Genomic DNA, 24,768 nt, shown 5'->3' on the forward strand with positions numbered 1-24,768 from the left:
GATTGCATTTTCATTGAATTTAGCCAAGGACTTAAAAATGGCCAAATCCTGCCCATGGCCACATGAGTCAAGAAGTATCCTACAGAAATATATACACAAGACAGTTACTTAGCTGGGGATTTGACCCCAACTCAATGTGGAACTCAAACAGCTGATCTGAAACCAATGAAAAATCTTTTTCTTTAAGCGAGTTGGACTAAAGAGCCTCCAACCCTCCAAAAAAGTGATGAGGCCTACTCCATTTTTCCCTTAATCCCATACCTGAGTTTAATCTCACCATGATATTGCAAAGAAGGGCTCTTACTCCAGCACTGGCGGAAAAGTAGAAAGAGAAAAAAAGTATGCAATAACTGTAGTCTTGGCTGGCACATGAAAAGAAAAAGAAGAGAGAGAGACAGACAGATATGGGAGAGAAGGGGGTGGGAGGGGAGGAAGAAAGAAAAGCAGAGCTGTATTTTACTCAATGGGAAGAAGAGACAAAATAAACCTATACTCCCTTGAACTTACCTTCCAATCAGGCAATGATTCAACCCACAATATCCTTAAATATGAAGTGTTGAAGAAGGACATGGAGGATAAGCCCTGACCTCACTATGGAGGCCAGGAGATGGAAAGACAAGTGCAGGTTCCCTGAAAGAACTGACAAGAGGGCTAATGAGATGGACCATGATGGATATGATGACAAGGGAAGGAAATGCAGCTACAGGGTACAGAAAGCTGGGAAGGGGATGGACCAAGTGAATGGAAGCTTTTTGAGTATGAAGAATAGTATTATAATAGGAGTAGCTTCCAAGAGTGAGGGAGCTGGAAGGATAGGCTGCTGTGGCTTGACAATGGATATGTAAATTTAATTACATTTCAGAAGTGGAGCCATTCTGGCTGATAAGAGCCAGGGAGTGTCTTGAACATGGAAAGCTGAAGTAGAGCAAAGGTGATGGTCACTGGTGTTGAGGAGGCCAAGGACATAAGACACTGCAGGGATATTCTATGATGGTGGAAAGGCTTAGACGAATATAGGAAGACTAATGAGTGGATATCACTGATCATAAAGTAAATATATCGTATTGGAGGAGGAAAATGTATTAAAATGGTAAGAAATAAAATTAGTTACATTAGTAAATCCAGGTAAAATTAACCAATTGAACTGAACTTGTGGAGCAGCAAATTTAGGGGAAAAGAGGATAGCAGAATTATTATTAGGATCATAAGAAAGAGGCTGGACCAAAGAGTAGACAGGCCCATAAAACAAAAATGAGACTAAATAGGCACACCCAGGGGCAAGGACAAGAAGGCAGGAGGGGACAGGAAAGCTGGTAATGGGGAACCCAAGGTCAAGAAGAGGAAGTATTGACATATCATGGGGTTGGCAACCAATGTCACAAAACAATGTGCGTATTAATTGTTTACTGAGAAACTAATTTGCACCGTAAACCTTCATCTAAAGCACAATTAAAAAAAAGAATTGTCTATATGAGCTTAATCTGACAATAGTTAAAGCACAGATGAGAACTTTAAGGAACAGAGAGCCTAAATTAATGGTGATGAAACAATATGGGTAGAGATAGTGGGAATGGTGATACTGTGAAGTATGTAACCAATGTTATTGGACTGTTCATGTAGAAACAGTGAACGGATGCATGTTTGGCTGTGTATACTGCCATCTAAAATTAAAAAAATATATTAATTTAAAAAAAAAAGAAACAGGCTGGAGTTTGACCACATGGAATGGAAAATACAGCTGTAACTGGGTAGTATATGACTTCTCTGGTTGCTTCAGCAACAGAGCCCATCTCACAGCACTACTATGTTGAGAAACAGGTGCAAATATAATACATTGTAATTAGAGGTAGGGCAAAAGTAGTCTAGCTGGCTCCCCTTGGCCCCTTAGGGGAAAGTCTGAGAAGGAGTTTGGAAAAGGGCTGTGCAGTAAAGGTGAAATTATGTGGAAAGGAATTTGAGTTATGCATTAAAGAGGTCAATGAAGCCTGCAAGCTCTCCGCGAGAAGACAGGCTCAGCCCTGCCGCTTCTCTGTTAGGTCCTTGGGTATGTATACAAAATAAGTAAATGCTTCCCTATTCCACATCATCTTGCCTGCTCTTATGCTGCCATCGCTGCCGGGGTGAGAGTTTGGACAAGCAAAAAGGAGCCTGGTCTCCTGGTGGCCTGAGTGCTTTGGACTGGCACCCTTATGACAGCCGGCTACACAGATGGCTCTCTCTGCCCCTGCTAGGGTTGAGGCCACTCACAGAAGCGGAAGTAGAACAGGGAACCAACAAGAGCTGGAGTCAGGGGCCAGAGGTGGGTAACCAGGAAATGGCTAAACGAGAGGCAGAGGATGGATCAGTTGCTTGGCTTAAGTCTCAAAGAACCAGGGTTTTCACTTGAGTATGAAAAGAGCATTGTGGAGTAAAAGGAAAGTATTTCTTTCTGCACAGAAAACACAGTGTGTATGTATTGCCTATGTTAACATTTACATTTTATTTGATTTCTTAGAAAGATCATGTTTGCTTCAGATTTACATTTGTGAGGTCAAGTATTCTGAGCTTCTTCTCACTGTATCAACATTTTATTTGATGATCAACAGCTTTTATTGCAGCAATATGACAAACATTGCCCATTAGGTAGGCACATTTTGTAAGCATCAGAAAGAGGTTAGCTAACTTCAGCCACAAGCAGAATGTCCTGGTAGGTTAGGAGGTGACGACCAACCCTAAGCAGCCCTTGGGATGAGCAGAGGCGCAGTTCCAGCTGCCTTGGTGTTCAGGACTGATAGGCAGGTTATTTACAGCCCCATGGCTGAGATGACTCAGCTCAACTGATTTTCTACTTTATGTCATTCCACTCAAGATTCAGTATCCTGAAAAAGAAAGACCAATGGGCCCGTTGTGGGTCACATGCCCACTCCTGGGAGGGAGAGGCGGTTTCCAGTAGGGAGGAAGGGCAGCTTGAGAAACATCCAAAAAGACTGGTCCCAGATGCTACAAATTACCCTTCAGAATGCCATACCTAGCTGAGATATATTTGTGAACTGGATATCAGGGCCAGCTTTCAATTCCTCAAACACGATGATCTATCAAGAAGAAAAAGGCAGGGAGGCCGTAAGGTTTATATTATGCCTCTGAAGGCAAAGCACAGTCCAAGTCCAAGAGAAGTGGAATGGGAGGCTGGAATGGGCAGTAGTTTCACCTCATTTTTTCCTGGATGAAGCCAGGGTCCCGGAAGGTAAAAAGTTTCCTGGGGACCTAACTCCCAGTAGCGCCCTAAGTTTTGTCCATTGATGAAAATTACTCCTTTTGTCCAGCCCTGGAAAAGATTGCAATGGAAGACTGAGCATCTGAATTCTAGAGGTAAAGACACTGGGGGTGAAACACACACACATATACACACACCTCACACACCATAGACCCGTGAAATCCTAGACATCCCCAGGCAAGATTCACCAGGGCTCACACACTTCTGTACCAACTAAGACCCTAGATCAGAAGTGACTTGGAAAGTTCTATGCTCCCGTCCCTAGACTGGGGCTGGCTCAGCAGCCAGGCCTCAGAAAAGAGGGCACTGATTTCTAACTCATCTCCCTACTCCCTACCTGGAGCCCTGATGGCGCAGTGGTTAAGAGCTGGGCTGCTAACCAAAAGGTCTGCAGTTCAAATCCGCTAGCCACTCCTTGGAAACCCTACGGGGCAGTTCTATTATGAGTCGAAATCAACTCGACAGCAATGAGTTTGGTGTCTGGTTGATCCCTACATATCTGCCTCAAGCCAGAAGAGGGATTTTCCCTTTACCAAAACAGACTGGTCCCAAAAAACTGCAGAGTTGTAGAATTCCAGGTGTGTCTTGGAATCCCAGTGACAACATTCCCACCACAGTCTGGCTGATTAGTTCATTAAGGAGTTAAGGGTTTCAACTCCTTGGAGTATGTCTGGTGACTGGTGGATCACTTTGACTGAATTCCTTGTGCAGTGGATCTACAGCTATCCCCACTAGAAAATACAACTCACGTCTCCAACTTTGCAAGCTTCCACTCCCTCCCTGGTTAAACCTGGGAAGGAACGGCATCTCAGATGGCTGTGGGGTGGCTGAGGTCCTTGTGAGCTTAGATCCCCTGACATAAGTTGGGACCCATTTACCAAGGAGGTTTTTTCTCAAAGGTTCTTTTGGGATGGGAGGTTGGAGGGGTCTCAGGCAGGGGAAAAGTTCACTAACCTCCAGTTTTATGAAGGTGTCTCTGGGAGTGTGACCAATTCTCAGGAAACCAAGGAAGAAGGCAGGGCCCAAAACGTGATTTGGGAATGGTTTCCACAGGTTAGGAAGGTCCCTGAGAGAGAAGCCAAGCAGCAAGTGGACAGCTAGTACCTTTTTTTATATTGCATCAGGGTGACCTCTGGGGGAGGTCTCCCCCTGCCAGAACCTGGTATCCTCTCTAGAGCACAAGCATATGCCTTTAGGGTGCATGATGCATAAATAAGGTGTGAGACTGGCAGCGGGGTGAATGAGGTTGGTCACCACTCTGCCCTAGACAAGTATGAAACCTAGGGTCATTTCCTTAATGTCTGGGTCTCAGTCTTCCTTATCTGCAAACAAAGAGGTCAGGATGATGATCTCTGAGGTCCTTCCATCTCTAAATGCTTACCCTCTCTGAGCATCACCTTGAGCCAATGCCTGGGTACCCACCTTTGTATGAATTTAGCCTTCATCTCCAGGCTGAAGATCTTAAATCCCCTTAATGGGGAATTATTCAGGTAGATGTTCCCAGTTAAACCTGGTAGAGAGGGAGAAAGGGAGCAAGCAGGATGCAGAGATGCATACTGGCTGGGGTCAGGGTTCCCCTGAAGGAGGATGCACTACTGGCCTTACCTGGATAGAAGGTTTCTGCAGACTCTTACAACAACTTTTCTGAGTGCACACCTCTTAAGGTGGTGCCTATATCTCCCACACGAGCACATAGGAGGTACTTTCTGTCAGGTCTAGCAAGCACAGGGGCTCAGGTTAACTAACTGTCAGGTAGGCAAAGCACTTGGAGTAGAAGAAGGAAGGAATATATGGCTCTGGGCCCAGGGAGCACTGGGGGCAGGGTAAGGACAGCAGGCCTGGGGCTCCAGAGAAGAAAGTATCAAGTACGCTAGGAAGGGATACTCCAAGGTTTCTCTTCTTCAGCTTTCTTTTGGTGAAACAACTGTCAAAGCCCTCCCCAAAGAGGAAAGGCTGTACACTGCCTCTGACTTGCATTCAGAACACACCTGAGGGACCCCCATTGTCCCTTTCCAGCAAAGCAAGGCTACATCATAGCTTCTACACGCAGGTGTTCACTGGTTGAGAGATACTGCTCTCCTGCAGCCGAATAACTAACCATACGGTCCTCAGTCGGGTGCAAGAGCAGCAGAAATTTGGTACCTCTGAGTCTCAGCGTCTCCCTTCAGGAGCCCACCTTTTCTCTCCTTATTGATATTCTGCCCATAGGCAATCCGGCCTTGATTCTCCACCAGGATACTTAGAGTCCAGTAGTTCCTGTAGCTCTGCCCAAGACAGATCGGCCAGAGTGGGCACCCCTTGCCATCCTTCTACAGACTGCCCAAGTTCCCCCCTGAAACTACGATGAGGACACTGCAGGGCTGATCGACAGCAGGACAGGACACATCAGAGCCTGCAGACTGCAGGTCATGGTCAAGGGAAGCCTGTGCTCCTCCTGCTCATCCCCCTCTCCTGTACCAGTTCTTTCAGGGAAAGCCATTGAGCATTTTACCAGACACTCTGTCGGGGCTGGTAACCAACCCAGAGCTTCACAAGCAGCAAATATTCAGGGGGGAGAGCTCTGCCCACCTATAGCACAGACACCGTACCTCAGAGACCCACCCAGGTCCCCTTAGTCCCTGTGGGCTCCTCTGCGAGGGGCAACCCAAAAGGGCCAGCCACATCTACAATTAAGTCCACGGTCCAGGCAGCTACCAGAATTATCAGTCCATTAGCAATGGGGTTGCATACATTTTTGAGGGGAAGGGTCAGGTGATCAGTGGAATGATCCAGGACTCCTATGTACTTTTCATCCAAAAACACCTGCCAAAAAGAAGGAAAGCAGTATTAGATCCTCATAAGAAAAAGGGAAAGAGGGGCATTAAAAGAAAATAAGGGGGCAAGTCTAAGGGAATCGTTAGGCCTTTGACTCCTGTGAGTTCACAACACAGAGTAGAATTAAAGCAGCACGCTGCTAAAATGCAGGAGATTAAGTCAGAGAGGAGTGCGCCACATCATCTCTCGGCCCTGGCTCCAGTGTAGGAAAAAGAGAGAGAAAAAAAAAAAAAGAAATGAAGACCCACAGGGAATGAGGAAAACAAGAAGATCAAGAAGGAACAAACACTGTGAAAGAGATGATGACAAAGGGAAAGATGGGCTATAGTTGTGGCACTTGCTCTTTTTACTGCCCACCTCGCCCTGTGGGCTCACCTCCACAGTGGATCGATAATTCTGCCGGGTTTTCCCAGATTTTATCTGGACTGTTGCTACTAGACTATGTCTGGTTTGTAGGGTATAATCTGAATCTAAATCCATGTCTTCACCAGTCCCCACCACATTGCCTCAGCCCTAGATTAAGCCATTCTCCACCCGAGCCATGCAGGATTAGATAAGGATAAATAATTTGCCCCTTAGATTGTTTGAGTTAGAGATTTAAAAATTTTCAATTTTACAGTTGAATTTTTAGAATAGAATTCAGGGTCAGTGAAAGAGAGGAAGACCCTCAACGAGATAGACTGACACAGTGGCTGCAACACTGGGCTGAAGCATAACAATTACTGTGAGGGTGGCACAGACCAGGCAGCATTTCGTTCTGCAGTACACAGGGTTGTTAGGAGTTGGAACCAACTTGATGGTACCTAACAACAACAACCACCCGAGCCATGCCAGATCAGATAAGGATAAACAATTAATCCCTTAGACTGAGTTAGATTATAAAATTCTCAATTTTACAATCTTACTAGGAAACTATAAAAACAAAACCCACAAGTATTAAAAACATATAAAGGTTAATCTTATACAAAACACAGAATTCATGTTTTAGCTTACTAAAGTCTATTTGCAAGGGCTATATACTCCACAATAATTTATTGAGCGCCTACTGTATGACCAAATACTTCCTTGTGAAATGGGTCACCAAGACAAAAATACAATCCAGGTTACTGAGGAACTAAGATAGGGAGACAGGATGAGGTTTACTGAGGGAGCTAATTAGTTTGGTTTTGAACAGGGTGACTTTGAGAAGTCTATGGAAGACAGATAAATACCCAGAGAACAGCAAGAAATAGGGGTCTGCATCTGAGGAGAAGGAGGGAAGGGCTGGAGTCACAAACAAAAAAGAAGTCCTTAAAGCCTTGGAAGAAGATGATAGAGAGAGCGTAGAAACCATGATGAGCAAGAAAATGTGACCAAGACCAAGTGAAAGCAGTCTTAACTTGGAGTGGGACGATGAAGCCTACAGTCTTGACTTTGCCACTTTTAGTCAAATATCCTGTGAAAGTCATTAAACTTCTCTGAGGTTTCCTCATTTGTAACAAATATCTCAGATGGGTGTTGTCAGAATTAAATAAGAAGAGCCAACTGAAATATGCTATGTAAATACTAGGGCTTAAATTCTTCCCAAGTCTCCTTAAAACACCATCAGTTCCCATAAGGATCCTCCCCAGGGGTGTTTACATACCTTAGACATACAGTAGCAGTAGCATACATTTAAAATATTTCATTGAAGGGACATAGGCTAAAGAAACAGTGGTCATTTTTTGAAAGTCAAAAAATGATTTAACTACCATTTAGACATTCACCTCAGCAACAGAGTTGGGTTATCATATGAGAAGTGCCACCAAAACCAGCCTATTGTTCCCCACCTGAGCCCGATCTTGAACATTATCCCTTGATGTGAGGATGCCTCCAGTAGAGATGGAAGTTTCATACAGTGTGTAGCCTGTGGACTGCCCACTACCTTGGTTCACAGGCAGCTTCTCCATGCAGATTGGCTTGACAGATTGAATTGGCTGTGGCAGAGACAAGAGCAAAACCCAGGCTGAAGGTTCAGGCTGGAGAGAAGAAAATCTGAAACTCCCACCCAAAGCCTTCACCACAGGCATGCCCCAAGAACCTTGGAGAGAGGAGTAAAAAAGGAATACATAATGACCATCATGCTTAATGAAGTATATAAATAGCCGTTTTTGTTTTCCAAACCTAACTCATGTTTCTTTTTAAGTGCTCGCCAGGGAAAAATTCTTATTTTTTAGATGGAAAAGCTGAAGTCAAGAAAAGTGAATGGCTTGTGGGACTCACTCATCAATTCATGGTGGAGCTTGAACTAGATTCCTAATCTCAGGAATCCCAGCCCATCTATGCCAGATTCTGTCTATCCTTGGCCCTCTCTTCTTTTTTCCTTTTTACACTATCTGAGAGACTTTTGCTGATACATCTGCTGATCTAGCACTGACCTAAAGCACTCCAGCAGTTTACCCTCATGCCTACCAGGAGTCTCCATCTGGAGGTCAACAGACATTTCAAACTCAACATAACCTAAACTGTGCTGACCACAGCTCTCCCCAACTCCTCTTTCTCCTTTCAGAACAGCAACACAATCCATTCAGCCAAAAAGGTGAAAAGTGTGGACAATGCCTTCTTGACCCCTCCCTCAACATCCCACATCAACCAGCCAGCACCTCCTGAACAGTCTGACTAAATGTCTGTTTTACCAATTCTCTCTCTGTGTTATGACAGCAGACTGCTGATTCTTTCAATGCTCTGGTGCAGCTCCACTATAATACACGCCCACATGGCTGTCAAAGAACCCCTCTGAAATGCACAGCTAGTCACTGGACTCCTGTTCCTGCTTTAACTGGCTCCCCATAACTTTCAGGGAAATGCTCAAACTTCTCAACACAAAAACATGGCCCTTCAGAGATTCTTATAGAAATATATGATCCCAGGTCAGTGGTAAGAAATGCACAACATCCTAGAAGACCAAAAGGCAAAGATGATCTCAAAGACTCCTAGAGTCATTCTGAGATGACAGGAGAGCCAACTCGAAGCCACTGGTCACAGTCAATATGAGCATCAAAAAAATGACTGCAATGAAGTTGAAGCATATTAAATGTATGTTCATAACCATACAAAGAGCAACAACACTCTCTGGCTACCTTTGGAGGGCACCCATAATTCTGATAGAATAAAATACTTGTATTTTTGTCTTGACTTTTCTGTACTTCAGGGTAACAAAACAATTCTGATGAAGGAAAAGTCTTCTATGTAGAATTCAAGAAATAAACACAGAAGGAATTATACTAATTAGAATACTATTTTGAAAGCCCTACAGCCAGAATGCGCCTTAGAAGTGAGGATGGGAAGACTTCAGCTCACTTTGGCTCACTTACTTTGGACATGTCAATGGGAAAGACCAATCACTAGAAAAGGGCATCATGTCTGGTAAAGCAGAGGGTCAGCAAAAACAAGGGAAACCCTCAGTGAGATGGATTGACACAATAGCTACAAGAATGGACTCAAACACACCAAGAATCATGAGGATGGTGCAGAACTGGGCAACATTTTGTTCTATTTTACCTAAGGTCATCATAAGTCAAAACCAACTCAATAGCAACTAATAACAACAACTGAATGCGGGCAATAATTGTCAATGGCTGCTAGAACCATTAGGTAAAAGGCTGACGGGAAAGTTTATATGGATGGATTGGGCTAAACAACACCTGAACCTACTGATCAATTATGAGAACAGAAACAACCAGACAGTATGTGCCTGGGATATGATGCATAGGAAGCACACAGCACCACAGATGAAGTATACATGCAAACAAATAAAAACCCTAACCTGAATCCTGTCAAGCACCAAGACCTCTCAGTTTAAAAAAAAAGCAGGGAGTATAGGAACATGTTACCTAACACAGTGAGGATCTAACCAGCAAAACAAAACAAAACAAAACAAAAGTAGGGAATTTTAGAGTACAAATAATCCAGTTTCTTCAACAAATAAATGGAATGAAAAAAAGAAAAAAATCTTTAGATTAAAAGAGACATATCAACTAAAAGCAATGTGTGATGAACATCATTTATATCTTAACCTTAACAAACCAATGCTAAAAAGGTATTTATGAGACAACTGAGAAAGTCTGAACATTGGATATTTCATAATTTTCTACGGTAGTGTGCTAGAGCTGGCTTGTGCCAGCCACAAGAGTTGACTGGGGGCTTCTCTCTGTGCTCAGTGTCATCACATTGGTAGTATGAAATCAGCCATGCTGTGAGGATCTACACTGATAATCACAGATTTCCCCTACAGAGCTGGTTGCTAAACACTTCCCATTAACAAAGAAACTATTATTATTATATTATCTTCCACTCCTCTGTCAGTTTGTTGTACTCTGGTGGCTTTCATGTTGCTGTGATGGTGGAAGCTATGCCACCAGTATTTCAAATACCAGCAGGGTCACCTGTGGTGGGCAGGTTTCAGTGGAGCTTCTGACTGAAGACAGACTAGGAAGAAGGACCTGGCCATCTACTTCTGAAAAAATTGACCAGTGAAAACCTTCTGAATAGCAGCAGAACATTGTCTGATATAGTGCTGGAAGATAAGCCTCTTAGGTTGGAAGTCACTCAAAATATCACTGGGGAAGTGCTGTCTCAAAGTAGAGTTTATCTTAATGACGTGGATGGAGTAAAGCTTTTGGGACCTCCATTTGCTGATGTGGCATGGCTCAAAGTGAGAAGTAACAGCTGCAAACATCCATTAATAATCAGAATGTGGAATGTATGAACTATGAATCTAGGAAACTGGAAGTCATCAAAAATGAAATGGAAAGAATAAACATTCATATCCTGGGCATTAGTGAGCTGAAATGGGCTGGTATTGGCCATTTTGAATCAGATAATCATATGGTCTACTATGCCAGGAATGACAAATAGCAGAGGAACAGCATTGCATTTATGGTCAAGAAGAACATTTCAAAATCTATTCTTAAGTACAACACTGTCAGTAATAGGATAATATCCATACACCTACAAGGAAGATCAGTTAATACGACTATTATTCAAATTTATGCACCAACCACTAAGGCCAAAGATGAAGAAATTGAAGGCTTTCACCAACCTCTGCAGTCTGAAATTCAGCAAACATGAAATTAAGATGCATTGATAATTACTGGTGATTGGAATGTGAAAGATGGAAACAAAGAAGGATCAGCAATTGGAAAATATGGCCTGGTGATAGAAATAACAACAGAGATGGCATGATAGAATTTTGCAAGACCAATGACTTATTTCTTGCAAATACCTTCCTTCAACAACATAGACAGCAACTATGCATGTAGACCTCGCCAGATGGAATACACAAGAATCAAATCAACTATATCTGTGGAAACAGATGACAGAGAAGCTCAATACTATCAGTCAGAAGAAGGCCAGGGGATGGCTGTGGAACAGACCATCAATTGCTCGTATACAAGTTCAAGTTGAAGCTGAAGAAAATTAGAACAAGTCCACGAGAGCCAAAGGATGAACTAAAGTATATCCCACATGAATTTAGAGACCATTTCAATAATAGATTTGATGCACTGAACACTAATAACTGAAGACCAGACATCAAGGACATCATACATGAAGAAAGCAAGAGGTCATTAAAAAGACAGGAGAGAAAGAAAACACCAAATGGATGTCAGAAGAGACTCTGAAACTTGCTCCTGAAAGTCCAGTAGCTAAAGCAAACTGAAGAAATGATGAAATAAAAGAGCTGAACAGATTTCAAAGGTGGCTCAAGAAGACAAAGTAAAATATTATAATGACATGTGCAAAGACCTGGAGTTAGAAAACCAAAAGGAAAGAACATGCTTGGTATTTCTCAAGCTGAAAGAACTGAAGGAAAAATTCAAGCTTGGAGTTGCAATATCGAACAATTCTATGGGCAAAACATTGAACAACGCAGCAAACATTAAAAGAAGATGGAAGGAATGCACAGAGTCACTATACCAAAAAAAAACTGGTCAATGTTCAACCATTTCAGGAGGTAGCATACGAGCAAGAACCAATGGTATTGAAGGAAGAAGTTCAAGCTGCACTGAAGGCATTGGCAAAAACAAAGCTCCAGGAATTGACAGAATACCAAATGAGATGTTTCAACAAATGGAAGCAACACTTGAAGTGATCACTTGTCTATGCCAAGAAATTTGGAAGACAGCTTCCTGGCCAAGCAACTGGAAGAGATCCATATTTGCGCACATTCCAAAGCAAGGTGATCCGACAGAATGTGGAAATTATCGAACAATATCATTAATGTCACATGCAAGTAAAATTTTGCTACAGATCATTCAAACACTGTTGCAGCAACACATTGACAGGGACCCGCCGGAAATTGAAGCCGGATTCAGAAGAGGATGTGGAACGAGGGATATCATTTTGCTGATGTCATACAGATCTTGGCTGAAAGTAGAGACTACCAGAAAGATGTTTATCTGCGTTTTAGTAACTCTGCAAGGGCATTCGACTGTATGATCGTAACAAATTATAGATAACACTGTGAAGAATGAGAATTCCAGAACACTTAATTGTGCTCATGAGGAACATGTACATAGGTCAAGCAGCAGTCGTTCAAACAACACAAGGGGATACTGCGCAGCTTAAAAACAGGAAAGGTCTGTGTCAGGGTGGTATCCGTTCACCATACTTATTCAATCTGTATGCTGAGCAAATAATGTCAGAAGCTGGACTATATGAAGAAGAATGTGGCATCATGATTGGTGGAAGATTCATTAACAACCTGCAATATGCAGATGACATGACCATGCTTGCTGAAAGCGGACAGGACTTGAAGTACTTACTGATGAAGATCAAAGACTACAGCCTTCAGTATGGGTTACGCTTCAACATAAAGAAAACAGAAATCCTCACAACTGGACCAATAAGCAACAAATGGAGAAAAGACTGAGGTTGTCAAAGATTTCATTTTTTACTTGTATCCACAATCAACGCCCATGGAAGCAGCAGTCAAGAAATCAAACGAGGTATTACATTGGGCAAATCTGCTGGAAAAGACCTCTTTAAAGTGTTAAAAAGCAAAGACGTCACTTTGAGGACTAAGGTGTGCCTGACCCAAGCCGTGGTGTTTTCAATAACCTCATATGCAGGCAAAAGCTGGACAATGAATAAGGAAGACCATATGATCCAGCATTCCCACTCCTAGGAACGCATCCTAGAGAAATAAGAGCCATCTCACGAACAGACATATGCACACCCATGTTCACTGCAGCATTACTCACAATAGCAAAAACATGGAAACAACCTAAGTGCCCATCAACAGATGAATGGATCAGCAAACTATGGTACATACACACAATGGAATACTACTCAACAATAAAGAACAACTATGAATATGGGAAACATCTCACAAAACAGATGAATCTGGAAGGCATTATGCTAAGTGAAATAAGTCAGTCACTACAGGGCAAATACTGTATGAGATCACTATTTTAAAAACACATGAAAAGGTTTACAAACAGAAAGAAACAATCTTTGATGGTTATGAGGAGGGGAGGGTTGGGGATGGAAAAACACTAACTAGACTATAGATAAATGTTAACTTTGGTGAGGGGTATGACAGTACACAATCCTCAGGAAGTCAGCACAACCCGACTAAGGCCAAGGTCATGGAAGCTTCACAGCACATCCAAACTCCCAAGGCACCGAGTTACGGGGCTGAGGGCTAGGGACCACGGTCTCAGGGAACATCCAGCTCAATTGGTATAACACAGTTTATAAAGAAAATGTTCTACATCCTACTTTGGTTAGTTGTGTTTTGGGTCTTAAAAAGTTTGTGAGTGGCCATCTGAAATACACCACTGGTCCCACCCTGTCCGGAGCAATGGAGAATGAAGAAAACCAAAGACACAAGGGAAAGATTAGTCCAAAGGACTAATGGACCACAAATACTACAGCTTCCACCAGACTAAGTCCAACACAACTACCACCTGGCTACCACCACCGACTGCTCTGACAGGGATCACAATAGAGGGTCCCAGGCAGAGCTGGAGAAAAACGTAGAACAAAATTCTAACTCATAAAATGACCAGACTTACTGGTCTGAGACAGACTGTAGAAAGCCCGAAAGTATGGCCCCCCAACACCCTTTTAACTCAGTACTGAAGTCACTCCTGATGTTCACCCTTCAGCCAAAGATTAGACAGGCCCATAAAACAAAATGAGACTAAATGGGCACACCAGCTCAGGGGCAAGGATGAGAAGGCAGGAAGGGACAGGAAAGCTGCTAATGGGAAACCCAAGGTCGAGAAGGGGAGAGTGTTGACACATCATGGGGTTGGCAACCAATGTCACAAAACAATATGTGTATTAATTGTTTAATGAGAAACTAGTTTGCTCTGTAAATCTTCATCTAAAGCAAAATTTTAAAAAAAGTTGGTTTCAATTTGCACTCTCTGAGGTGTGATTTTTCATATTTCCAAGATCATGTCAGCAAAGTACCAACATACATTCCAAAAATAAATCTAGGTTCATTTGGTAGGGGAAAAAAGATACTTCAATGTATTTTAAAATTTACTGTAATTTCTTTGATTATGAAATAAATTTAAAATTTAAAAAAAAAAGAAAAAAAAAAAGAAATCAAATGATGTACTGCAGTGGGCAAATCTGTTGCAAAAGACCTCTTTAAAGTGTTAAAAAGAAAAGATGTCACCTTGAGGACTAAGGTACTCTGACCCAGGCCATGATATTTTCAATTGTCTCATAGGTATGTGAAAGCTGGACAATGAATAAGGAAGAATTGACGCCTTTGAATTATGGTGTTGGCAAAGAATGTTGAATATACCATGGACTGCCAGAGGAACAAATCTGTCTTGGAAGAAGTACAGCCAGAATGCTCCTTAGAAGCAAGGATGGCGAGACTTCATCTCACATACTTTGGATATGTTATCAGAAGGGACCAGTCCCTGAGAAGGACATCCTGCTTGGTAAAGTAGAAGGTCAGCAAAAAAGAGGAAGACCTTCAAAGGGATGGATTGACACAGTGGCTGCAACAACGGACTCAAACAAAGCAATGATTGCGAAGATGGTGCAGGACCGGGCAGTGTTTCATTCTGTTGTACACAGAGTCAGTGTGAGTGGGTACCAACTTGATGGCACCTAACAACAACATTATTATTGTTGTTATTATTATTGAGGGTGATAATGATTTTGTAGTTATGTCTTAAAGAGAGTCCTTATCTTTTGAGATACATATTGAAATATTTACAGCTGAAATTATATGATGTCTGGGATCTGCTTTAAGATAATCCTGTAGAGGATTGGAATAATGAGTAAGGGTATAGATGAAACAAGATTAGTGCAACACTGATAAAGTTGAAGCTGGGTGTTTCGCACATGGGGGGGGTCCACTACTATTCTCTCTACTTTTGTTTATGTTTTTTAAAATTCCATAAGAAAAGATAAAAACAAAACCACAAAGGCCCTAAAGTATGTAGTGCCTGGTTCCCTTCCCACCACTCTCCCATAAAGACCTTTCTCTCCAATCCTATTTGCAGGTCTCCAAACACACAGTTTTGTCTGTGTCTTCAAATGGTGTCCACTGTGCCTGAAACGCCCCTTGACCTCTCCCACTCTGCCCTGCTGTCATCTCATCAGCATGTATTCACCCTTTAGATCTCAAAGTCACTTCACCTAGGATGTAATCTTGGACCCACCGATTGTCCGATATGCTCTATAAAAATACTCTTTATATCTATGTATATGTAAAATCCATATACATATAAATATCAATTAAATATAAATATCTCTGTATATATCTATTTAAAATATCTATAAAATAATATCTCTATAAAAAACTTAACAACAGCTAACACATCGTTAGCACTTACTATGTGCCAGGTACAGATATTAACTATTAAATCCACCCAACTCTCTAAAGTATGTACTATTATTAGCCTCATTTTACAGATGGGGAAACTTAGGGACAGTGACATTAAATGACCACCCTAAGGTCTCAGAGCTGGTAAATACTGCAGCCAGACAGTATCTCTGTTTTGTGGGCTAAGCCTTTCCCCTCTTTTCTTCTGTCCAAAGGTTATTTATGTTTCTATGCCCAGGAACTGCTCACCTTCTCCAGGTAGGGCAGGATATCCCACAGTGACAAGTAGTGTGATGGTATCACTGACTTATACATAGCCTTAGGTTTACGTTCTGGTTGGAGGTGTGTGGGAACAACTGAAATGAAAAATAGGTAGTTGAGCATTCCAGGATCCCTTATCCCACCCCATTCAATGGCACATCATACTCTACTATCCCAAAGCCACCAGGAATGAAGGGCTCAGTCTCAGGACATGACTCCCCAATTTCAGGAGGAGTCATGAGGCAGGCTATGAGTTGGTGGGATTCATTTTATATCCCTAGGCTAGGCAGGATGCCCTGCTATCCTGGAAAAGGAGGTGGCACATCAGTTGCATGCGCTGGGCCAGTAGTTCGCAACCCAGCTGTTCATGAGAATCTCCTAAAGACCAATAGGAAAATACCCATGCCCAGATGCCACCCCTTCCTCCCCAGCCCAACCAGGATATACTCCTCTAATGGCTCTGGGCAGAGTCTGGGTACCTCTGGGCTTTAGAAGTTCCATAGAGGATTCTGATGCACAGCCTTCACTATCAACTCGGCCCTCTATGTTGAGCACCTAGAAGGCAGGCATTGTGCCACGTGCATATCTGAATCCTGGTGCCTTCTGATACAACGAATTGGAGAAAACTAGACATCTCCCAAAAAGATCTCTCCCCATTCCCTCACTCCTCTCTTCACAGGACAGAGGCTGCTAAAGGGGCTGAGGTTTTGTTCAGATTGAGGTTGTTACTGGGTACCTAGAACAGAGCTAAAATACTCTTGAAATGCGAGGTACTCAGGGGTGTAGTCTCCATCCTCTGTCAGCAGTGCCCCATAGTCTGAAAAATATAAGGAAATGTGTCACTTCTGCCAGTAAAACCCCAGCTTCAGCAAAGGAAAGGATGAGAGTTTAGTATCAAGTAAAATGATCCTTAATATAGCAGCTTTGGGGAGAAAAAACTTTCGGCATTATACAAAAAAAATGCCAACTCACCATCTTCCTGAAAGCTGTGCCTGTGTCCCAGTCAGTTCAACCCAGGAGAGACTACCATGCTTTCCAGGGCTTTCAATAGGAGGCAAATAGCACAAGCCCATGAACCTCTAGTAAACCCCTGGCTGAGAACTCGAGGCTACTTTCATCCAATGGTTCCTCCTTTCTATTAAATTTCCAGTTGAACTCTTTCATTTCTTCCACCCTCAGCTTGCTTCTTGGTCTATTAGTAGAGTTATAGATTGGGAAAGAACTATTAGTCTATACCCTAGTGCGATACCCAGAAGAGCCTGTTCTACAACAGACCTCTAAAAACAAGAGTCTATGCAGCAGATGAACAAGAGTAGGCTACTGTCTTCTCTACTTGCAAAGTCCCAGAAAGCCTAGAGTCTAGTGGTGTATAAATTCTAGTACTGTCAAGAGGACCAAATATCAAATTCTCAATCTCTAGCATATGTTAAAGAAAAACTAACAGTTCCTGAGATTGTTCTCAGGGCCAGTCTCAAATGGTGGGGTGGAAAAGGCTGGAGACAACTCAGGGACAAGTACTTGCCATAGCTGGTGACCATAGAGACATAGTTTTTTGAAGACATAGCTCCGCCCATAAAGCCAAAGTTGGTGCCACCATGGAACATATAGAAGTTGAGGGAGAACCTAAGCTTGAACATCTCACGCACGTCTTTCATCAACACTGCAGATAGGTAAGAAGAAAAGGAGAATGGGACAGAGAATTAAGAGTATGAGAGGTGTTAATAACCCCTCAATGGGATCTCCAAATCATCTTGACCCAAAATATTCAACTTAATTGCTCAGTCCTTCAACATCTACCAAGATTTAATGCTCAGAAAACATGTGGGTTTAGCTAGAATTCCCTGGGAAGAATTGGTGGAGTTATTCCCAGCATCATTTTCATACCAAAGTCATTTTTTATTTTCTTCTGTGTTTCACATTTTGGAAGACTTTTTTCCTATCAAACAAACTTGCATAATTACTTGTATATCTTTGTCTTAGGGAAATATATGTCCAGGTTAAGTGTTTTGGAAGCACTTGGTAACTTCTGACAAAGATGTATCTGAAATCACGGCACCAGGAACATTTCTCTTCAAACCACATTTTAATGACCATGGCCAATACTCGGACTTGGTGGATAATCTCAGACCAAATAACTTTCTACTTCCATCCAACACACTTTCATGGAATTTCTCTAGTTGTCAGAACAATTCACTCTGATTAATAGCCTCAACAAATGGAATTAGAATAGAAATCCTGCTAAAATTTCAACTTCAATTAAAATGATCTATGGGATGCCGATTCTATGCAGTCATTTTATGGTACAGATGTCTTCAAGATGTCTATTTAATCACGTTGATGCTTATAAAGCTATGACATCTAAGATCCTTGTCTCATAAATCTCAAGTATACTAATCAGCAGAAAAAAAATAGGCCTGTGCAATCTGTGTAGTTCTATTCTCCTGAAAAAGAAGCTAAGGGATACTCACCATGCAAATCAAGAGTGCGGCGGATAAGGCCCCATGTGTCAAAGGAGCTTGCTGTATATACTGTCATTAATACAGGGCTAAGACCCTGAGAAAAAAATGAAATATCAATTGGGAAAAGTGTGGTGCAATTCAGAAAGCCCTGAATTGCTTAGAAGGTAATTGTAAATTCCAGTTCTCAGACCACCTTTACAACTTGGAGCATTCCCTCTCTGCTTACAGACTCTCTGAGAACTACTCACCCTCTCATGTCATATTCCTGGTCTCTTTGGTCCTCTTTTGCCTTCAATGGCCTTCCTGCCTAGGCTGGGTAAAACTAACTGCCATTTCAACCTTGCCCTTTCTAGAACCAAAGACTCTCTTGAGTGTTCAGAGTAGAGGTCTAGTAGGCAACTGTCTGACACAGAGGAAGCCCTAAAAATGTTCAATGAATTATTACCAAAAATGCTGAATCCTATTAAATGGGCATTCCAGAAACCCAGTTTCCCATGTATCTCATGGCTCCCACTCTTCCCTTTCCTGTCACTGTGTCCCCTCTAGTCTTCATCTTTGCAATCCTTTGGGACTTACTAGCCTCTATTCAGACTGAACACCCGTTGCTTATTCTAAGACTGTAAAAGTAATCAGTCCTTTGAATTTCTGCCCTTGTGGCTATCACAACCTCCAACTCTGGTACCCTTTCAACCATCTCCTGTAATATCTGTGTTATTGCCTAACCTGTCAAATGCTTCCAGAAAGGTTGCAGAACCCTCCAACTTGATTCACCACAAAATCTGTGATTTGGCCTTATTTTTATCTATATTTCTCCTTGGACATATTTTGTTCAATATTTAAAAAAAAATTATATTGAATTCCAAAAATAATGTTCTCAATCCTTTAAGGCTGATTAAACTGAGGCCACCTAATTTAGGTGACTGCAGCTTCCGTCCTCTCAATAGCAGAGTTCTCAAATCAATGTCCTTATATTAGAAATTATTTTTTATTTGAGGTGTTCTCGTATATTACTCCCCACCTTATGTATGCATTGGCATCTCTAAATATTGGACTGCTGGCAGTCATTCTCTAGACACTGTTCAGTTTTCTGTGTTAGAAATTATAATCCTTATATTGAGCCAATTTATGTTTTCTTATTAATTTTACCCATTGCAACTAATTCTGCTCTCTGGCACTACAAAGAATTTCCCTCTCACATGAAAACAGCCCAAAATTTTGAAGATGCCCACCAACTGAGTTATCTTCAATGTGAGACTCCTTCCTAGTTCCTTTAGTTCATCCTTACATAATCCCTAACACAGATTTCCTGGAAGTATTCCACCTTGTTAAAATACCTCCTGAGATATGATGGCCTGAGCAGAAAAACAGAAAACAAATACTCCAAATGTATTTTTACCAGTATGGAGAACTGTGGGAATGTCATTTCCATTAATAAAACCCAAGTTTTCAAAACTCTAGGCAACAGATGTCATAGATTTGATTTGGGTGGAGCTTGTGGTCAAATAACTTCCTAAAACATAAACTGCTCTCAAGCTGAATCTCTTCATTTCTGCATTTGGTCCTTTAGCTTTGTTACTATTGCTTTGTTTTATTTTAATGCAGGGACTTTACCATTACTCTTTGTTGATTTCAACCTACTGAGAAACAGAAGATCCCATCATTTGGTGGATTAACACTGCTTTCCAGGACAGTCTCCTCAGGGCCCTTTATAAACATGATTTCTGTATCTTCTCTCATGAGAATATTGATCAGAATAAAGACAGCAACAGAGCCCTCCAAGGCTGTGAAAAAAACCAGATCTAGTCTCCCCAAAGGCAAGGACCATGTCTGTTTGAGTATCAGTACATATAGAGAGCCTAGCGTGGCACCTGGACCAGCACTCATTCTGATTAAACTGGAAACAGTTAACATTTGGTTCCAGCTTTAGCTCTTCCTTTACTCTATTGGCTCTTCCTTGTCCAGTTTGGAGAGGATTCTCTTTGCTAGAAAATATGAAAACAAAATGGTGGACTCAAAAGCCCTGCTTTCTCCCACTATTCACTTACTGTTACAGCATCTGTCCTAAGAACTGTTCCTCTAATGTTGTTCTCTTTCTTGGTCAAGCACAAGAAATGCACTGGAAACAAATTACAATTCATTTGCTAAAGCGTGGGTTCTCATTTTCATTATTTGACTCCTATGATTAACCCTATACCTTATTAAACCTTTCTCTCACCAAAAGAGGCGATGAGATGGAGAATGGCATTATGTAATGACAAGAGGATGGGACTTGGGTTTGGACTGTCTCTTCTGCATCATTTTGATTGTCTAGTGTGAGCTCAGATCAGTAACTTAACCTTTATGAGCCATTGTTTTCTCATCTGTAAAGTGGAAATAAGAGCAATAGCTTCTTATAAGGTAAACTTAAGAATTAAACATGAAAAATGTGTGGAGGGATTAAGTAAATTGAAAGCTTTACACATAGATACATGATGTTTGCCTGGCTCTTGTTACTATCTCATACTCTATATTTGCCCTTATTTGTTTATTGTCTCCTCCAACTAGAATATAAGCTCTGGAAGTGGTGATTTTGTAGGTTTTGTTCAATGCTTTATCCACAATGCCTAAAACACTGCCTAACCAACACATGGAAGGTGACAGAAACATTTATTAACAGATCAACTGAATGGTGAATGAGCTCATCTTCAGGATTTTGCTCATTAGAGACAGCATATAACTTTTCACTCCTGATTCCCATTCTTCCTGCTTCATCATCATTAAGCCAGTACCTACCTGAGGGCTCACCTTGCACCAGGAATTGTATTCCCTCTGCACACTCTCTGGGATGCCCTCATGGTAGTCCCTGCGTGTCCTGGCACCATTCACACCATTCCATGATGTTGGTGCCATCCTTAAGCAGCTGTCCATGGCCCTTTGTACTTTTTTTCTAAGTCTTAGTGTTGTCTCAGACTGCAGGATATTGGGATTTAGTATTTAACTTATTTTTAGAGTTCCTGGCACTGCCTTATGTTGATGGGTAATTAATAAATGATTTGATTAACAAGTCACTGCTCTCCTCTGGCAGCAGAAATCTCTCCACTCTCTGGTTTCTAATTACCCATTAATGCTTCTATTACAATTAATATTTCCTATCTTGTTCTGTTCATTTACATGTCTTGTCTTTCTCATTGGACCATAAGAGTTACAGGTGAATGGGGCTATGAGTAAAGGGTTACAAAAACCTTTCTTCTTCCCCATGCAATCTGACTTTGGGTCCACCTTCTATTCTGATCACTTGAGCACCTGAAAAAGGTAGAATGGTACCTATGTTAGGCAGATTGCTTCTGATAAAAATAACCTCTGATTAGTAAGTTGAATCTGGACTGAAGGACTATAAATGACCTCTACATTCCTGGTGGGAAGCCATAGCTTTGGGCTTCCCTGCATTCAATGTATCTGGAAGCCAGGAGTTCCCCTGACCACTCCTGGAAGCTGTGTCTATAGGGCCACTATGAGGGATAGTGGTTCCTACACTGAGCTTGAGGCTCCTCTGCCAATGTGGCTCCCATTCATGCATGTGTTCCCATTCCCTGCACCTGGGCGGTGATTTGGGGGAGAAGAGCCTCTGGGCTCCTGTGAGGACTCCCACTGAAGAGACCTGACTGGCTCTGCCCAGCTAGTGTGCTGTGCTTCCTGGCCTATTTCCTTTTAAGAGGCTAGGGGCCAGGGATGGTCTACTGTGGGCATATGAGTTTGATTTAATTGAACCTAAAATCACCTAGAGTAAGCATTGCAAGGGCACATGCATCCAGGCTTTGGCTGATCTAATCACTACTGAGAATTGCGCCAGTAAATGAGCTAAGAGGTCCTAGCATGAGCAAGAATCAAAAAGTCCCCCATCTCTGAAAGGTTCTCACCTGAAACGAAAACAGTTTTTGATAAGTTTCTTTGTTGATATTCTTCATATGGAGAGTGGCAAGCACTGCGGAGTGAAAGGAGATGCTCTGAGGAGGTCCTGCCACAACCACTGCCAGGTGGGGGATGCCGTACTCTTTACCCAGAACAAGAGCTGGGCCCCAGCACCTCCCACACACACCTCGCAGGCATCTCACAGTTGATACTTTATGGTTTATGATTAATGATAAAGATATTATCCTGCCTTTATTCAACCATGCAGTTTGCAAAGGACTTCATTTAGCATTTACAGTGAATGGCCCAGAGAAGTAAGAAGAGCCACTGAAATACACAACGTCATGCTAATGAATACACTGAAGCCCAGGGAGGTGAACAGCCTAAGACCTAAACTTGACTACAGGTCTCCTGACTTCTAATTCAGAATATTATTCTGCCTCTCTCACTATGAGATGGGGTGTAAACTAAAACTAATAACTAATAATCACCATCGAGTCGATTCTGACTCATGGCGACCCTATAGGACAGAGTTGAACTGCCCCATAGAGTTTCCAAGGACTACCTGGTGGATTCGAACTGCCGACCTTTTGGTTAGCAGTTGTAGCACTTAACCACTATGCCACCAGGGTGTAGGGATCTGAAAATTCTTAGGGAGAGAAGACGAAAGGAAAAAGCACCTCACAGAATTGCTTGGGTTAAAGAATTCCAAAAAGCATTTTTCTCTGGCTCCATCTGTCTGTGTATTACCTTTTTCCACTTCCTTGCATATCAACCCATGTTTCCTCCTTGTAGTCCTATCCCATATATCTCTACTACTCTTATTCACCAGAATTGTTTACCCCATCTCAGACCATGTGCTCCTGGGGCTGGGTCTATGACAGTGCTATTTCTCTGACACTGCATTACTTCTGTGCTCAGTCACAGCCACTTGGCAATGACAGAGATGGCCTTTCTCGGGTCCCAGCCAGGGCCCCTGCTCTGGGCCACTGAGGGGTTGGGGAGGATGGATTGAGTATTCTGCGAAGTTGATGATGCTCTGTGGGGAGGGAACTGGCTCTTTAACTCTCAGCATTGACCAGGAGTCCCATCATTGTACCCAAAGACTGTGGGGTCTACTTCAATGGGAAATGGAAAAGAGGAGGCATCAGAGGGACTCCTGGTTATATTTCAGACTTTAGTAGAATAAGTAGGGCAAAACCAAACATATACCGTTTTTTAAGTGGCCTTTTGTCACTTCTTGTCCATCATCAGCAGTCATGAGCAGCACCTGGATCTTTCTTTCCACCAGGGCCTATGGAGAAACTCAAGAAGATAAAATGAACTGTGGCCGACCCAACGGTATTGCTTCTCTCTGGAAAATATTACCACAATAAAAATACTAGAATGAAGCCAAGGAATGGAGATGAAGGTCTAATTCCCCATCTGACTGCTTGTAATTTACAAATTTGTGTAGAAACATTCCTGTCTCAGCCACACTCAGAAATGTCAAAGTGACTATTTAAATTTCAAATCTCAAAGAAGAGGCACTGGAACTGTTTGCTTTAACTTCGATGCAGCGTTCCTCTAAGTATCTTAATTCTTCACTTTCACCAGTGTGCCTGGGAACTTCGGACAAACACTTTTCTCCAGACTTACACTTAAATTAACCACATCCATGGACTCCATTCACAGGACAGATCTGTGGACACAACTGCCAGTCTCCTGTGGTCAATGGCTGGGGCAGGAAATTTTGGCTTAGTCAATTCACAGACATATTTGTTGCTTCACAAGACCCTTCATATCTCATATACCTAGAAACACTTTGAGGAAGAGTCTAAATCAAAGACAGAGAGAAAAGGCTAAGGGACTTATCTGCTGAAGGGGGAAAACTGAGATTGCGGACATGGATGCTAAGGAAAGTCGGAGGCATGCTCTCCCCAGAGTCTCTGGATCAAAATATCGTGAAGGGGAAAATATTCCTGCAGTTACTCTAGAGGACTTTGTTGGGTATGATGAGGTTGTTTGTTTCTACTGAACTTTTTTGAATAGAGGAGGCAGAGAGGTAAATCTAATACGTGAGAGGAGCCAGTGTGTCATATATTAACCACTATCACTCCTTCCCACTACCATAAGGTCCTGTCAGATTGCAATGTTTCATATGAGTAACATGGTTTACTGGTAGGTGACCATATAGCTTGTCATCCAAACCAGCACACTTGTGAGTGAAAAATGTCATTAATAATAATTCTGCTGGGACAACCAGCATAACCTGGGCTCTCCTGGACAAGCTAGGA

The 24,768-nt window shown here is 42.2% G+C and overlaps 1 protein-coding gene across 1 annotated transcript in view; it reads right to left on the minus strand.

Annotated features, from left to right (window-relative positions):
* Positions 1-300: 300 nt before the first annotated feature.
* The window catches only part of LOC101352464 (beta-galactosidase-1-like protein 2), a 62,560-nt gene continuing 38,092 nt past the window's right edge, over positions 301-24,768 (minus strand). The window contains exons 7-20 of the mRNA XM_023734026.1: positions 23,705-23,786; positions 22,501-22,565; positions 18,614-18,698; positions 17,668-17,805; positions 16,882-16,962; positions 16,134-16,240; positions 7,876-8,022; positions 5,984-6,055; positions 5,430-5,517; positions 4,676-4,763; positions 4,208-4,319; positions 3,188-3,304; positions 3,008-3,071; positions 301-311 (exon numbers count right to left, since the gene is read on the minus strand). Coding sequence (XP_023589794.1) covers positions 301-311; positions 3,008-3,071; positions 3,188-3,304; positions 4,208-4,319; positions 4,676-4,763; positions 5,430-5,517; positions 5,984-6,055; positions 7,876-8,022; positions 16,134-16,240; positions 16,882-16,962; positions 17,668-17,805; positions 18,614-18,698; positions 22,501-22,565; positions 23,705-23,786 — 1,257 coding nt within the window. The remainder of the gene's footprint in view (positions 312-3,007; positions 3,072-3,187; positions 3,305-4,207; positions 4,320-4,675; positions 4,764-5,429; positions 5,518-5,983; positions 6,056-7,875; positions 8,023-16,133; positions 16,241-16,881; positions 16,963-17,667; positions 17,806-18,613; positions 18,699-22,500; positions 22,566-23,704; positions 23,787-24,768) is intronic.

Source organism: Trichechus manatus, unplaced genomic scaffold (assembly GCF_000243295.1).
Source record: "Trichechus manatus latirostris isolate Lorelei unplaced genomic scaffold, TriManLat1.0 scaffold00064, whole genome shotgun sequence".
Classification (NCBI taxonomy): domain Eukaryota; kingdom Metazoa; phylum Chordata; class Mammalia; order Sirenia; family Trichechidae; genus Trichechus; species Trichechus manatus.